The 16,878-nt window shown below is 35.8% G+C and overlaps 2 protein-coding genes across 4 annotated transcripts in view; one reads left to right on the forward strand and one right to left on the reverse strand.

Moving 5' to 3' along the window:
- Positions 1–16,878, reverse strand: part of LOC124789919 (transcription factor IIIB 90 kDa subunit) — a 378,195-nt gene that overhangs the window by 284,611 nt on the left and 76,706 nt on the right. The window lies entirely within an intron of this gene.
- LOC124789934 (BTB/POZ domain-containing protein 6-B) lies at positions 1,418–7,307 on the forward strand. 2 transcript variants are annotated; one of them, XM_047257463.1, is made up of 6 exons: positions 1,418–1,601; positions 2,167–2,439; positions 2,685–2,832; positions 2,912–3,128; positions 5,964–6,329; positions 6,439–7,307. In XM_047257463.1, the coding sequence occupies exons 1-6, from the start codon at positions 1,511–1,513 to the stop codon at positions 6,907–6,909; spliced, it is 1,566 nt and encodes a 521-aa protein (XP_047113419.1). In that variant the 5' UTR covers positions 1,418–1,510; the 3' UTR covers positions 6,910–7,307. The 2 variants fall into 2 exon arrangements, with proteins under 2 accessions (XP_047113419.1, XP_047113427.1); XM_047257471.1 differs by having other exon boundaries at positions 2,170–2,439.

The following is a 16,878-nucleotide window of genomic DNA, read 5'->3' on the forward strand; positions in this document are numbered from 1 at the left end:
CTATAACACATTATGACCCTCTTCAACTGTCGACGGTCTCTGTCAGTCAACAGACGAGGTCGGCCTGTACGCTTTGGTGCTGTACGTGTCCCTTCACGTTTCCACTTCACTGTAACATCGAAAACAGTGGATCTAGGGATGTTTATGAGTGTGGATATCTCGCGTACAAACGTATGATACAAGTGACATCCAATCACCTGACCACGTTCTGAGTCCATGAGTTCCGTGGAACACCCCTTTGTGTTCTCTCACAGTGTCTAATGACTATTTAGGTTGCTGATATGGAGTACCTGGCAGCAGGTGGCAGCACAAAGCACCTAATATGAAAAACGTATGTTTTGGGGGGTGTCCGGATACTTTTGATCACATAATGTATTTCCATATTTCTCAAGTTCAACAATATCAAAATTGTTCAAAAATCGATTATCGTATCAAGTTTTCAGAGACCTAAATATGCAAATTTTGCATTCAAAATATTCCGCTCTTCGAAAATGCTCGTTCTCGTGTCCACAATAAAAACCAGTCTTTCGGTTCTAGCACTCGAAGTACGAAAACCAAGCGGCAGGAAGATACTGAGGCCAAGTATCAGGAATAATATGCACAACCCACTTTGACGATGCGTTTTTATTTTCTTCGTAGTTTCCTTGCTGCTCTGATGGACGGTTTCGGTAATTTATTATCTTTTCATTTTCACTGCAATGGAAATGACTATTCTCTTCGCTGAATACACTAATTTTTCATCCTACTACATATTCGACTGTAAGCTGGGAATTGTCTCTTTCAATCATGTATCATGCACCTTTTGTTTATGAGCACAGGAACCATCCTCTCAGCTCAAAACAACGAACCCGTGAGAAAAAAGCCAAGTGTGACTGAACAGAATTCGAGAACAAAATCAGCGGGCAACAAAGTACTTCAAAATATAAAGACTTGATGGTAGATAACACAGGAATTTCGGTATAATTCCGGATAAAAGCTTGTGTTTTTAGTAGCCACCGGCAGTACGGCTTCTCTACCTGTAATATTCATTCGTGGGCAGGAATCTTATATTTCTTCCTGTCATTTTAATGCTCTCTAAGATAACAGACAAGTCTATTTAATATCGTTAAAGGACATAAGCAGCGCTGGGTCAATTAGTAACCAAAAATACTACTGCCAAGGTGCAACTTATATGACTAATTAATTAGGTTTGGACCGTTTCATTTGCCAAACGTTGCAACTTTTTTGTAACAGAACGAAGTTTGTGGTAATCTATTCTGAAAATCATTTCCAGATTGATGTTGGAAGATAGTTTAACGCCAAATACATTCATCACTGGTTCCACAAAAACTAATGCCGTTTCCTGCGTGTAATATGCAGAACAAGCGCTCCTGCCTCGCTCCCACTTCTTTCTTGTTTCTTTGTTTCGTATCGACCGCGGCCAAGCGAAGTAACTGTTCAACATGGCTGCCGCGTAAGAGGGGCTTGCGGGAGTGTTTCAAAGATTTGTGTCGATCTCGTATTTCCGAAAATGGCCATGTCAAATCTTTATTCGAAAATATCAACGAAGCCTATAAAAAGATTCCAAGAGAATATATCTCAAACAAATGCATGGGTTAACGGTACGTACGAAAATACAGCTGGATGACATTTGACATCCATTAAGTGACGGAAGTAAATAAGCAGACACAAACGTTGAATCTGAATATAAATTCGCTTTACTGGTTGAAAAGCTATAATTCACTCTATTTTTATATGTTTTTCATTGCAATACTTTGTGGCTCAATCCAAGGATGTACCTAATTATTAATATCGGTATCGTTCGAAAATGTAATGTACAGACGTAAATGAAATGTCAACAAATTGCAGGTAAACAAAACTCAGAAATTTACCGCCGAGCGAAGATAAACTGTTTTTGTACTAGTTTCCTAATGGAACGAAGATGTGAACTTTTCATTCATCATGAAAAATAGTGGTTCTGCTTACTGTTTTCATAACTATCATATTATTAAACAAAGCAACCAGATTAGTGACTACCTTTCGCATGCGTGCTAACATTTAGTATTTCAGTGAGTGTATCGGGCGATTGTGCTATGTACTTTAATGCGTTACATTACTTAGCGTACATCTCTTGACTTTTCCCTCCATAAACAAGATATGTAATTCAGTTCTTAATCACTGTTTCAGCAGAAGCAATCAACAATGGTGGCGGTTTGTCTCTGTCACCACCCCACAGTGTATCACAACGGGAAACAATGCAGATTACTCAGCCAGCTAGTGCTCCAACATCACCTCTTGCTTCTCCAAACCTGATCAACACAACTTTCACTCTTTCATGCCCCAGCCAGACAACTGTAGACCCTAACTGGCAAGCATCAAAATCAACTGTTCGTGAACGAAATGCAGCTATGTTCAATAATGAACTCATGGCTGATATACGGTTCATCGTTGGAAGTCCAGGTGATTACAAATAATTGTTATAAGTGAGTTGTTAAGGTGAATGTTGGTGGGATGCTTCCATTGATACCATGACTGACTTCCTCCCTTAATCCTATTGTACTTTGTTTATGTATTATGTATTTCCTATGTATTGTATAATTTCTGATACTTTTGTATTGAGTGGAATAAGAAAAAAATAAAATAAATGCTATAATAATGTGACTGTGTAATAGTCCATGCTAAAATGTGATATTCTCCTATTCCAGGACACACACAGTCTATACCAGCACACAAATATGTACTGGCCACAGGAAGTTCTGTATTTTATGCCATGTTCTATGGTGGTTTGGCAGAAAATAAGGATGAAATTGAAGTTCCTGATGTGGAACCATCAGCATTTCTTACACTTTTAAAGTAAGTACCAAGATTATGGAAGACAAATTTGATGTATTTGTTTATATTCTTCTTTAAATTACCTCTTTGTTTTGCACAGGTATCTCTACTGTGATGAAATTCAGTTAGAAGCTGACACTGTGTTAGCTACATTATATGTGGCAAAAAAATATATAGTTCCTCATTTGGCACGGGCATGTGTGAATTATTTGGAAACAAGCCTCACTGCAAAAAACGCATGTCTATTACTCAGTCAATCACGGCTTTTTGAGGAACCAGAGCTGATGCAGAGATGCTGGGAAGTTATTGATGCTCAGGTACGTCTTTCACAGTCGCTCAATACACTGCGACTAGATGACAATCCTGACACTTATAATACAGCTCATATGCAGTGCCGTGAAGACAAATCCATCTCTACGACTCATTCCATCCAACATCTTATGCAATGACAGAGTCATTTATACTATAAAGACTGATCAGAAATGTGCAATTAGTGATTGAGCCACTGAGGCAGTACGCAAATGAACAAAGTGATGTGTGAGGCGGGCAAGTGATTGTAAAGTTTCATTAATAAAAAAATCCATAACTAACTTGATCAGTTTAGTAAGTATAAGATAGACTTGTATATGGGGATCATGGGTTGAAGAAAATAATTGCACCTTCATAATGTGGAGAGGGAAAAATGACAGAAATAAATAAAATTGCTCACGTGGCTCATAACCCTCCAGAGTTCTCTCATACATCTATAGATAATAGATATCTGTGTTACCTGTAGATACATTTTTTGTGTAATAAATATACAAATATTTTTTGTAAACCAAGCAACAATGTGTCTCACAAATTTACTATATCCCATTATGAGATGAGGAATGAAAAGAAACCTAAATGGATGTTATGAAAAACTGATGATGTACAATTCATTTCTTGTGCAATTAATGAGTTTCCATTCTTATTAGGTGTCAATTGACCATAGTTTAATGAGTTAATAAATTTTCATGATGTCATGCAAAAACAATAAGACAAAGATCAATCTATATGGTTTGCTTGTCATTGCAACACTGATACATACATCACGGCATTACAGCACTACATTACTGGCGGTGCAGCTTTTATGAAATATCTGTCCTTTCCCATAAGATGAAAAACAGAAAGGGAGGGGCTACTTTGTGTTTGAGAATATATCTTAGTATCCTTTACTGAAGCTGCATGCAACTCGGATCACACTTGCTTCAGTTTGTCCCCCAAAACAGTCCTTATAACTCTGTTACAGTATAACAAGCAGTTTATTTATTGTTAATTGCCAAATTCAAACAATTTCAAACAGCACCTCAAAATGTCAAGCAAAAATGGCAATATCATTTTAAATATAGTGAAAACTTTTATGTTCTTTGTAATAAAAATGGTACTCCTGTAAATATCAGAGGATGAAAGCAGATGACAAAGGCTGTACACACGAGAAGCACTGATTATAACAACATACAATGTATGTACTGTAATTAAATTGCAGGTTTAGGTACTTAATTTGAAATAAAGGCAAAGAACAACTTTTTCAGAATGCTTGGCAAAGAGAATGGACAAAGAGTGTGTGACTGGATAAAATATTAGCTATGTTGGTATTTAATGAACTGTAGTTTTCATCAAAGGTGAGCACAGCCTTTTCAATCTGTCATTTACTCTTATTTGAAGCTTTAATGATCTGAGTTATTTGAAAACAGGTAATAATGACAGCGAAGGCTACCTGTAATGGAAAATGTGGTTACATCAGCCGTACAAAAATTATTCTCTGCAACTGCCGCCATCCTTTACTTAATGTTTTCTGTGAATCAAATGGTTTACTTTTTAATATTTTGGTTAATTTAATGTGTTTATATTGTTCAGATATGTGATTACAGTATTTAATTCAATCACAAAGTTAAAGAATAAATCAATTGGTGAAATAAGTTTATAAAATTCACTGTATGGATCATTTAATGTGAAAAACTGAAAATAGATGGAAAATGTTACAGATGAAAGAAATGAAATGGAATTGACCTGGATGCTCATGTTGCTGTCATTTCAGAAATGTTTATCTGGTATATATTGTCCTGAAGTTCACAAGTATTGCAAATAAGTAATCTTTCATGTGGAGCCTGTGGCAAAGACATATCAGAAGTACTGTCTCACTAAACCAAAGGAACAATCATGATTAATGAAGCCATTATATCTGAATTTGAAGATATCACATTGTAAGTCAAAGTAGCTGACTTCAGTATGAATGATATGTAGCAAAAGTATTACAATTAGTGACAATTACGGAGTGCAACAGAATTCTGAAAATGGAGGAGACTTCAATGTTAACTGACTGGCTCTGTCATGTATGATGTAATTATTTGTTATTGGAGTGATTTTACTATGCACTAGAATTTCTGCACTCAGTGAAGATTGTTCTCACTCTTAAGAGTAGGGCATGTGTTATAGTGCCTATGTTTTCCTTTAAAGCTGCTGTTGTATGACAGATCATTAAATGCCAATTGAGAGAAAATTACAGCAGTCCACATTTTGTAAGATGGCCAGAATGTTTAATTGTGATGTAAAACATAATCATCATGTAACAGTATTTGGGGACATCATTTGACAAACACATGGAAATATCATGAATGTTAATAGTTTCTCATATGCTGCTGACTTTACCATGTAACAGCAATTGAATAACCAACTACTAAAGGCACTGAAATTTGATGACCAGACAAAATTTAATATTGTAAAAGAACCCATTGTAATTTCTGTGCACACATGCTTTCCACATATGAAAAAAATTATGAAATATTTTTAACATATAGTCTGTTGCTTTGCTCAGAATCGCATTACAGTGTAATTCTTAAAAGCACGTCTGCATCATACACATAATATGAAACAGAGAATTTTTTGCAAAGAATAGTTGTCTTATTGGAAAGTGCATCATTATCTCCTATCACAATTGATATAGCAGAACTTTACAGCTGTAGTAACCCTTTTTGTTTTTTAGTATGGATTTTTATTTCTTGCTAGAAAAGAACACACATAGAAGAAGTAGCAAAAACAGTGGATATGTGACTTCTTGTAATGATTATTGTCTCATTCATTCGGTAACAAAATGGAATACATTTTAATACAGTTATGTTTTCTTTTTGAAGGCTGAAATGGCTCTCCGATCTGAAGGCTTTGTGGATATAGACATTCATACACTGGAGTCTGTATTAGCAAGAGAAACACTTAATTGCAAGGAGATGCATCTCTTTGAAGCAGCTCTTAACTGGGCTACAGCAGAATGTACTCGACTAGATTTGGAACCAACTCCACAAAATAAAAGAACAGTGTTGGGCAATGCATTGTATTTAGTTCGTATACCCACAATGAGTCTTGAAGAGTTTGCTAATGGTGCAGCACAGTTGGGAATACTCACATTACAGGAGACAATTGATATATTTTTACACTTTACTGCTCATAAAAAACCGCAACTTAGTTATCCAACAAAACCAAGAGCAGGACTTAAGCCACAGGTATGCAATTAAGGTTTAAATTAACAGACAAAGTATCACTAAGTTTCTACACTAATTTCTGTAGAAATTGCTTAACGTTTGAAATTATTTCTCATTCCCATCTGTACAGGTATGTCATCGCTTCCAGTCTTGTGCTTATCGCAGTAACCAGTGGAGATATAGGGGACGCTGTGACAGCATTCAATTCAGTGTGGATAAGAGGATATTTGTTGTTGGTTTTGGACTTTATGGCTCATCTGGAGGTGCTTCGGACTATAATGTGAAGATTGAGCTAAAACGGTTAGGTCGTGTTATGGCTGAAAATAACACAAAATTCTTTTCTGATGGTTCAAGCAATACGTTTCACGTATATTTTGAACACCCTATACAGATTGAACCAGAATCGTACTACACAGCTTCTGCAATTTTAGATGGAGGCGAATTAAGTTATTTTGGCCAAGAAGGAATGAGTGAAGTGACAGTAGGCTGTGTGACATTTCAGTTTCAGTGTTCCTCTGAAAGTACTAATGGAACAGGAGTGCAGGGAGGACAGATACCAGAACTTATATTTTATGGGCCTTCATCAGCTGATGAACATTAGTATGTAACATTTATCGCTTCTCTGACTTTGTACAGCTCTGTATGAGGTTACTTTTTAATGAGGTGTAGCATGAAAATCCCAAAACTTTTTTCCCCGCATTCCGGCAATATGCGTATTTGGAATGTAGGAGAAGAATTTTTGGCACATGCATACACACAAGTCAATATTCTTCCTTTGTAAATACATATAAAATATACTGTCTCATTTATTTCACTGTTGTGACCATGAGTGAATAAGTAAAATAATTTATTTGTTTTTGGAGTTTTTCTTTGTATTTATTCTAAGTCTTTATAAAGGAAGGTAGCAAGGCATGAGTGCAAAAATGCGTAATCATGTTACTGAATAGTTCAGTATTATGACAATGTACCTATTGTTGGAATAAAAAAAAAATATTTGGATGAATGTATTTCTCTGCCTCCTTTTGTTAAAGACCAGAATGAAATTATGAAAAGAAAATGATCCATGGCAAACCATTCATGCTATTATAGCTAAGTTCAACCTGAATTCCTGAGAATAACTACCGAATCTCTATAATACAACTTCAAGGTATTTAATAATTCCATACCTCACAGCATTCCTAATATAAAACCTTCCTCATTATCTCATTAGTATCATATAGCTCAGGCTGCCAACTGTAAAAGTATCCTCAAATAATGTCGCATCATACCTATAGCAGTTGAGTGAACCATGGACATCATTAGGAACAACTGTGAAGAAACATCCTTCTGTTATAATGCTGATCATTCCACACAATTAATATTATATTACTTTTATTGTATTGTCTATTTTCAAAGCCAGCTCTCATAACAACATCAATTACTATTGACTGGATATCAACTGAGGAGAAAATTAGGTATTTGGCATCTAAAAAATGTACAGTGCCCCAAAGATTAAATAGAAATGGCACAAATGTGGTTCCTGGCAGCTCACATGAGCTTTATCATAACATAGCCACTGGTTTGATGTTCAAAGCAACATATTTTTCAGTGTTGACATCTCATTATATATAGTAAAAGCGATGTAGAACTTCAACACTGAATTCAGTCTCAAGCAACTAAAATCCCAATCCAACAAACTGGTCTTGGGGCTTCCGATGTGTCTGTGCATCTTGGGATGTGCACACACATCAGATGAAAAAAGTGTAGATACTGAAGAATAAGCTGAATAGAATGGTTGAAATCTCCATGGTTCAAAGATACCTCCACCTTTCAGCAGTAGTAGATAGTGTTGCAGATATAGCTTGAGGTGTGTATATTCTGTACACTATATGAAAACATATAGCTTCAGGTGTGTATATTCTGTACACTATATGAAAACATTTTTCAGAGAGCCAACATTGACCTATTACCTGTCCCTTGTAGGGAGGATGCACTTAAGGTAACACAGCCAAGAAAATTTTACCTCATAACACAGAGCACTAACGAATTTTATGTTCTATTGAAGCCTCAGAGTCCAGAAGGGAGAACTCATCTGCCATAGTATGAAAGGTGCTGAAGAGCTTCAACAATAACCCTACTGAACAGGTGCATCTCAGAAATCTATAAAGTCACAGCTTAATAGAGAACTCAAAGTTAACCACTTATTGGAAAATTCACAGAAAGCCTCATGATGCAGGTGGTACACAAGAAAGTGATTATCCTGTTGCTACTACTAGCTTGGACAGATTGGAAGTCTTATAAGTATTTACAGTCAGTACAGAAACAACCCATTCTAACAGTTGAAGTGAATGAAAGGAAAGCCACTTCTACAAAGTCCTGAAAAGAAAGTTCCTCACAATATTTCCAAACATTTTGAATGATTATCGAAGAGCAGTGTAGCTTATGTCCAGAAGGATATGACCTGTTCAGAATGGTAATCAAATAGAGAAAATTGATATGTACTGCTTGGAATGATATAGGATGGATTTTAAGGATGTCTACAGCCGAAGTCAGCACGACATATCATCTTCTAGCAACGTACTAATACGCATCAGATTAAGAACAGTGGCAGAACATGAGAAGAAGGACTCATGGTAGGCATCTCTTGTTTGGACAAATCCCAGCTCTTTATATTCCGAGCACGAATGTCTTTCATATGAAGTCCCATCAAGTCTGACTAAATTTTAAACCTTTCCACAATGTCTCATAAAAAGGAGAGAGGGGTGAAGCACTTGTGGTATTGTTGATGTGATTCATCTATTGAATGGGGACATTACTGATCACACACTTTTACTTAGCCCTTGATCGGAGGTTGCTGGGAGGGGAAGCTTGCAACTGGCTCATCGTGCAATAGTTACTGAGACACCCCCACCTCCTTGTCCAGAGCAGCCAGCTTATACCATATAAAACAAATGAACACATAATGGAATAATGAGGTGCAGGAGTAACACGAAAGTTTATGGTAAGTTGCTAGAAGGACCAGGTACAGCCTCTTCACTCATTTTTGTAAATTATATTACCAATAAGTACAGGGATCAACACTATATTGACAAAACTACTTCGTGAAGGTGCACAACACTGTTACTTAGCTACTAAGATTGGCAATGAGCTTAAATATTCCCGAGTGGCACAAAGTTAGCGTACTTTCAGTGATCACAGAGGGACCAATTAAAACTGCGCAACCAGTAGGCTTAGTGGCCCCTTTGCTGCTGTCTAGTGTATAGGTTATAAACTGACTGGCAACTTATCTTCTTTCTCCCTTTAATGTAACTTTCACCTATAACAACACAATTCAGCAAGGCACTAAACTCACTCACAGTCATGTGTGCTGAGAAAAGAAAGCGTGTCACAACATTCATGTATAAATTAAAGATTTGATTTAGTCCATATTTGGCTCAGTAATGGTCCTCAAAGTTTGTGACAAATATCTTGTTTGTTACTGCAGAAACGACGTTCATGATTTCTTTTCCTCCTCCTTGTGCCCAGCTATTGAGAATAATCTCTACGTCACAAATTAATCCATGAAGACATCTAATGTGTGTGGTTTTCCTAGGAATCATTTTCTTTGTATTTCTCAACACTACTGTTTCATTATCTAACTATAATCCCTGACAGATAAACACAATTGTGATGAAGCTATCAATGTCATAAAATAATTTATCTTTGGTAAGCCTTGGAAATGAAGCTAGTGTATTACACAACATACACCATTACGTGCTACAATTTTGAAATTATGTCAATCAGTTGACAGAATTTATACAAATAAAGACTGAGGGATAGAAGATTCAATTTAAACAAGTGTTGGGGTCTTACACTCAATTATTAATATCTTGTCAGCCATCACATCCACAAGAGTTGGAAAATACTGAGAGAATTTGTATTTCGAATATATCAGTCCAAGCTCTGTAAAAAAGAGAGTGTCAAAGGGTATAATGGACATTGGGAATTCAGTTTGGCAGGTTGAGCCCAATAACAGTAAACAGTCTGGTTGGAGCATAGGCAGCAAATACGCAGTACCTGAAGAAGACAGCTGCGTCAGTCATCAAAATATTGTGGATCAATGGAAACAACAAACCAGACGTGCCAAGAAAACCTGAGAGATCACAAGGACTGAAACTGATTAAATACATTAGTAAAGATGTATTATTTATTGTCTGACTATAAATGTGATGACATGGGTTACACACACACACACACACACACACACACACACACACACACACACACACACACAAGAGCCATGTGATCAACATTCATAATGCATTTTACCTATCAACATATTGATTATAGTTTGTTTAAGTTGTATGTCTGTGTTTTAATGACATTCAAGACATTGAAAAATGGGAGTATACTTATTAAAAACAAGTACGGAACATTCAAGTTTAATGTACTGTCAGAGAGATCCTTAGAGATGACATATAAGCCTGGTTTGGTCAATGATGCAAAGGAACTACCTTGGCATTAAATTTAGGAAAACCCTATTCCTTCCAGGCACAACTCAGTGTCACAACAACTGTGTCACATTGCTTGTTGACACGCATTAAAATGTGCTATTGTGTGGGGCTGAAGTGGCTGTGGAAATATGCAAAATGGGCAAATGTGAAATTTTTACAAGTCAATGAGGATGCAACTGGGTTGTATTTTGTTTGTGTCAGGAAATCTCCCATTGTATCCACTGTATCATAATGAATAAAGGAGAAATTGTAAACAGGTATGTAATTCACAACAGATGTAAGGAGGACAGCTTGCGGAGTACACCATTTCTCATAAATTACAAAAAGAAGACTGATATCTAGTCATATGTTACAATCCGTATGTATATTGCGAAGAGTTCCTCAAGAATGTACGATACGTTTTTTTAAAAAATAACCATACACATTTACAAAAGATGAAATAGGTTAAAGAACCTTCCACAGATCCTAGCAAAAATGTGTAATACATATAAACATTTACAAAAGATGAAATAGGTTAAAGATTGTTCCACAGATCCTAGCAAAAATGTGTAATATGTATACACATTTACAAAAGATGAAATAGGTTAAAGATTGTTCCACAGATCCTAGCAAAACTGTGTAATGTATATTCACTGAAGTACATAGGATCATTCCACAACAGTTATGAAGGAGTGTAAAAGTCAGTCTTTTTTTTAAAAAAAAAAAAAAAAAAAAAAAAAAAAAAAAAGACGTGCATTATTTGGTATCATTAATAATAAATACATCAATGGTTCTTCCTTCTACAAAATACATCACTGGAATAGAAAGAATCAACCACTAATAATTCCTTCAGGGTTCTTTTAAATTGTACCTCATCAGCAGCTTAATTTTTACTGATTGCTGGCAAGCTACTGAAAATATATATTCCAGAATAATGAACATCTTTGTGGATCAAATTGAGTTGCTGGTATGAAAAAGAGATAAATTATTTATGACAAATTCCATTAAAGGATAAGTGTACTGAAAAGCAGTAATCAATATTGCCAGTTCTTTAAACAGGCTTTTACAGGGTGTTCCTGATCAGTATTACAGGTTTTTGGACCCGAAAAACTTAAGCCTTGCTCGATGGGTTACCCATACGTATGATCCTGTACAACATTATGGAATGAAAGTAAACAAAGTATGCCAGCTTTTTTATTTTTATGTCACTTGGTCTAATTGCATCCACCCTACAAATAATGATTTGTTTTGGTATTTAAAAAGTTTTGTGGTATGCTACTCTCTACTGAATTTGTTATCATGTTTTAATACGAACAATCATTTCTATATGCTGTCGTCATATTTTAGACATATGGTATGTGTAAACCTCTTACACGTTCTGAACAAGAATTAATGTGTCTTTTATAAGTTTGGTGACAAAGAATTGGCTAGGAACCACTCATTAATGTCCATATGACTGAAGAAATTAAAATATGAGTAAACAGTGAAAAGCAGGCTATGATTGTGCACAGAATGACATCAAATTCACTATACAAAGTTATATATAAAAACAAAGATGAGGTGACTTACCGAACGAAAGTGCTGGCAGGTCGATAGACACACATTATATTGATATCATTAATTTGGAATGTTTCCTTCTATTATATTGATATCATTAATTTGGAATGTTTCCTTCTATTATATTGATATCATTAATTTGGAATGTTTCCTTCTGTTATATTGATATCATTAATTTGGAATGTTTCCTTCTATTATATTGATATCACTATACAAAGTGGTTAACTGTCACGTGAAGGGCTTGGGTTTGATTGTCAGTATCATCAACATTTAGCTTTTAATAATACTGGATTAAAACAATGACACAAATTATTTGCAGATGAATGTAAGACTGGTAGATGTCAACCCCACGTAAGATCAGCTAAAAGTTCTGGAGAAATGTAATACACAAGGCAATACTGACCATATGGTTTGTTTAAAGAGACAGGCTGAAGAAACAAAAATCTATATTTATACCAATTTGTAGGTTTTGAGAACGATGACTCGAATAATTCTTTGGAATTCTGAAGATACCAGGGATAAAATGCCGAGAAGAGTAGGTTATTTACAACTCATACAGAAACCGGACCACAGTTATAGTAGTTGAAAGACATAGATAGGAAGCAGTAGTTGAGCACAGAGTGCTGTACCCCGTCCCCAGTGGTATTCAGCCTGTGCACTGAGCAATCAGTAATGGAAACCAAGGAAGAATTTGCAAAGTGAGAAGAAGTGAAAGCTTTGACATTTCCCTATGACATTACAATTCTCTCAAGAGATAGCAAAGGAGATGGAAAAGAAGTTGAACAGAATAGATAGTATCTTGAAAAGAGGTTATGTGATGAACCTTGAAACAAGGGCAGTCAAATTAAATCAGGTGAAGCAAAACAACTGATGTCAGCCGAAAAAATAACTGATGACAGCAGAACTAGATGGATATAAAATGCAGACTGGCAATAGCAAAAAAAGCATTTCTGAAAAACAGGAATTTGTTAAGATCTAATATCAATTCCAGTGTTTTGAAGTCTTTTCTGAAGGTATTATTATTATTATTATTATTATTATTATTATTATTATTATTATTATTATTATTATTTTTTTTTTTTTTTTTTTTTTTTTTTTTTTTTTTTTTTTTTAGCGTGGCTTTATATGAAAGTGAACATAGGCCATAAACAATTCAGACAAGAAGAAAATAGAAGCTTTCAAAATGTTGTGCTACAGAATAATGCTAAAGATGAGAAGATATAATAACTAATGAGGAGGTACTGCACCAAGTTTTGGAAAGAAGAAATTTATGGCACAATCTGACTCTAAAAAGGAATCGGACAACAGGACACATCCAGGGGAATAAAGGAATCATCAGTTTGGTAATGGAGGGAAATCTTAAGGGTAAAAATTTTAGAGGGAAACCAAGTCTTGAATACAATAAGCAGATTCAAAAGGACACAAGTTGCAGTAAATATGTAGAGATGGATAGATTTGCCTTCAATAAACTAGCATGGAGAGCTGCATCAAACTAATCCTCACACTGAAGACCACAATCAAAACAGTTTATTCTTGGGGCACTCAACTCCTATAGAAGTATGTGGATTTGGAGCAAAGGCTGTCACAACATCTACTTCTTACACATTGCAGAGTTGGCCACAAGTCCCAGCATGGCATTTCATTACCTTTCCAGTAACAAGTATCTGCATTGTTGCATAACTATAACTGTCACTATTTTTGAGGATAGTTTTGTGGAGATAATTCAATTGTTCTCCTCAAATGCCTTTTCATTATCAACAAAGAAGTAACCTGATATGCTAAAAGATTTATTCTTTGTACTAAACAGCATTTAGCACACTATCGACTACACAAATACAATACAAAGCTGCTTTTATCTAAGGGTCCTTTTTTTGCCAATAATTCAGTGGCCTTGATGTGATATGGAATACTTCCTTATTACAAACAATTTCATTTTCTTTTATGGAATAGTAACAAATCTGATATCTGAAACAGGAAAATCCTAAATTGTATGTAATATAATGTATCTGAAATTGATTATCAGATTTATGAGTGTGAACAAGTATTTGATTCATATCTTTCAGATGGACAATGCTAATGTAACATTGTCCTCTCATTTGGATAAACAAAGCTGATATTGATACCTCTAGAATTAACATGTCTATGACAAGAAAAACACCCCCACCCCCCCTCCCCCTCCCATGAACCATGGATCTTGCCGTTGGTGGGGAGGCTTGCGTACCTCAGTGATACAAACAGCCTTACAGTAGGTGCAACCGTCTTAGGTCTTTAAATATGTCTGCTTGTGTCTGTATATGTGTGGATGGATATGTGTGTGTGTGTGTGCGCGAGTGTATACCCGTCCTTTTTTCCCCCTAAGGTAAGTCTTTCCGCTCCCGGGATTGGAATGACTCCTTACCCTCTCCCTTAAAACCCACATCCTTCCCTCTTTCCTGATGAGGCAACAGTTTGTTACAAAAGCTTGAATTTTGTGTGTATGTTTGTGTTTGTTTGTGTGTCTGTCGACCTGCCAGCATTTCATTTGGTAAGTCACATCATCTTTGTTTTTAGATATATATTTCCTACGTGGAATGTTTCCCTCTATTACATAACTATCAGTTTAATAAGTCATGGTTGCAAAATAATAACATGAATTCTTTACAGACGAATGGAAAAACTGGTAGAAGCCGACCTCAGGGAAGAAGAATTCGGATTCCGTAGAAATGTTGGAACATGCGAGGCAATACTGACTCTACAACTTACCTTAGAACATAGATTAAGGAAAGGCAAACCTATGTTTCTAGCATTTGTTGAGTTAGAGAAAGCTTTTGACAATATTGACTGGAATACTCTCTTTCAAATTCTGAAGGTGGTAGGGATAAAATACAGGGAGCAAAAGGCTATTTACAATTTGTACAGAAACTAGATGCATTTATAAGAGTCAAGGGGCATGAAAGGGAAGTAGTGGTGGAGAAGGGAATAAGACAGGGTTGTAGCCTATCCCCGATGTTATATGATCTATATACTAACCAAGCAGTGAAGGAAAAAAAAAGAAAAATTTGAAGTAGCCATTAAAATCCATGGAGGAGAAATAAAAACTTTGAAGTTTGCTGATGACATTGTAATTCTGTCAGAGACAGCAAAGGATCCCAAAGAGCAGTTGAATGGAATGGACAGTGCCTTAAAAGGAGGATACACGATGAACATCATCCTAAACAAAATGTGGATAACGGAATGTAGTTGAATTAAATCAGTTGATGCTGAGGGAATTATATTAGTAAAAGAGACACTTAAAGTAAAGTAGTAGATGATTTTTGCTATTTGGAGAGCAAAATAACTGACGATGGTCGAATTAGAGAGGATATAAAATGCAGATTGTCTATGGTAAGGAAAGCACTGCTGAAGAAGAGAAATTTGTTACCATCGAGTATGGATTTAAGCGCCAGGAAGTCTTTTCTGAAAGTATTTGTATGGAGTGTAGCCATGTATGGAGGTGAAACATGTGTGATAAATAGAGAAGAGAATAGAAGCTTTCAAAATGTGGCACTACAGAAGAATGCTGAAGATTAGATGGGTAGCTCACATAACCAATGAGGAGGTATTGAATGGAATTGGGGAGAAGTGGAATTTGTGGCACCACCTGACTAAAAGAAGGGATTGATCAGTAGGACACATTCTGAGGTATCAAAGGATCATCAGTATAGTAGCCTACTGAGGGAAGTGTGGGGGGTAAAAATCATAGAAGGAGACCAAGAGGTGGATACAATAAGCAAATTCAGAAGGATGTAGGTTGCTGTAGTTACTCGGAGATGAAGAAGCTTGCACAGGATAGAGTAACATGGAGATCTGCATGAAACCAGTCTCTGAACTGAAGACCATAACAATAACAATAACAACAACAACGACAATGACAAGACACTACATACTGTTTAGAAATAACTTTGATAGATAAATCATCATGATGAAAACAAAATGATATTTGAAATTAACAGCTAAAATTATATCCTGTATGTGTAAAATCACTGAATTATTGACAACATGGCCATGAGACAATTTTTGTGGATCACTGTGAAAGCACATAGGACAAAGCAGCACAACTAGTCACCGAGTGGCTACTTAGCATATGATAGAAGAAAAATGAAAGTGTGTGATCAAAGAAAGACCATGGGGCTCAATGGATTAATGTTTTATCTTTCAGATAGCTGCAGTTGTGTGTGTTTAAGATGTGCCTTACTTGAAGTGAACTGAATCTGGTGTCAGTAACAGTAGGTGGTTAATTGTGGATAACAATGATGGTTAGTAATGAGTTAACAGTTGAATTATAATTTCAGTGCATACCTTTCAATTTGTATATGAGGGATTAGTATATTTACGTCTACATCTATACTCTGCAAACTGCTGTAAAGTGCACAGTAGAGACTACTTAGCACTGCTTAGAGCTTCTTCCCATCCATTCAGAATAGAGCAAGTAAAGAATAGTTGCTTAAATGCTTCTGTGCATGCTGTAATAAGTTTAATCTTCTCTTCATGGGTCCTATGGGAGTGATAAGTAGGGGCCTGTAATATATTCTGAAATCCCTAAA

Source organism: Schistocerca piceifrons, chromosome 1, assembly GCF_021461385.2.
Source record: "Schistocerca piceifrons isolate TAMUIC-IGC-003096 chromosome 1, iqSchPice1.1, whole genome shotgun sequence".
Lineage (NCBI taxonomy): Eukaryota > Metazoa > Arthropoda > Insecta > Orthoptera > Acrididae > Schistocerca > Schistocerca piceifrons.

Bases quoted from the DNA above. Each gene is read 5' to 3' on its own strand.
- LOC124789934 (XM_047257463.1), top strand. From the start codon at position 1,511: ATGGCCATGTCAAATCTTTATTCGAAAATATCAACGAAGCCTATAAAA. The intron at 2,833-2,911 runs GTAAGTACCAAG...TGTTTTGCACAG, and splicing joins GCATTTCTTACACTTTTAAA to GTATCTCTACTGTGATGAAA. The intron at 6,330-6,438 runs GTATGCAATTAA...CCATCTGTACAG, and splicing joins GAGCAGGACTTAAGCCACAG to GTATGTCATCGCTTCCAGTC.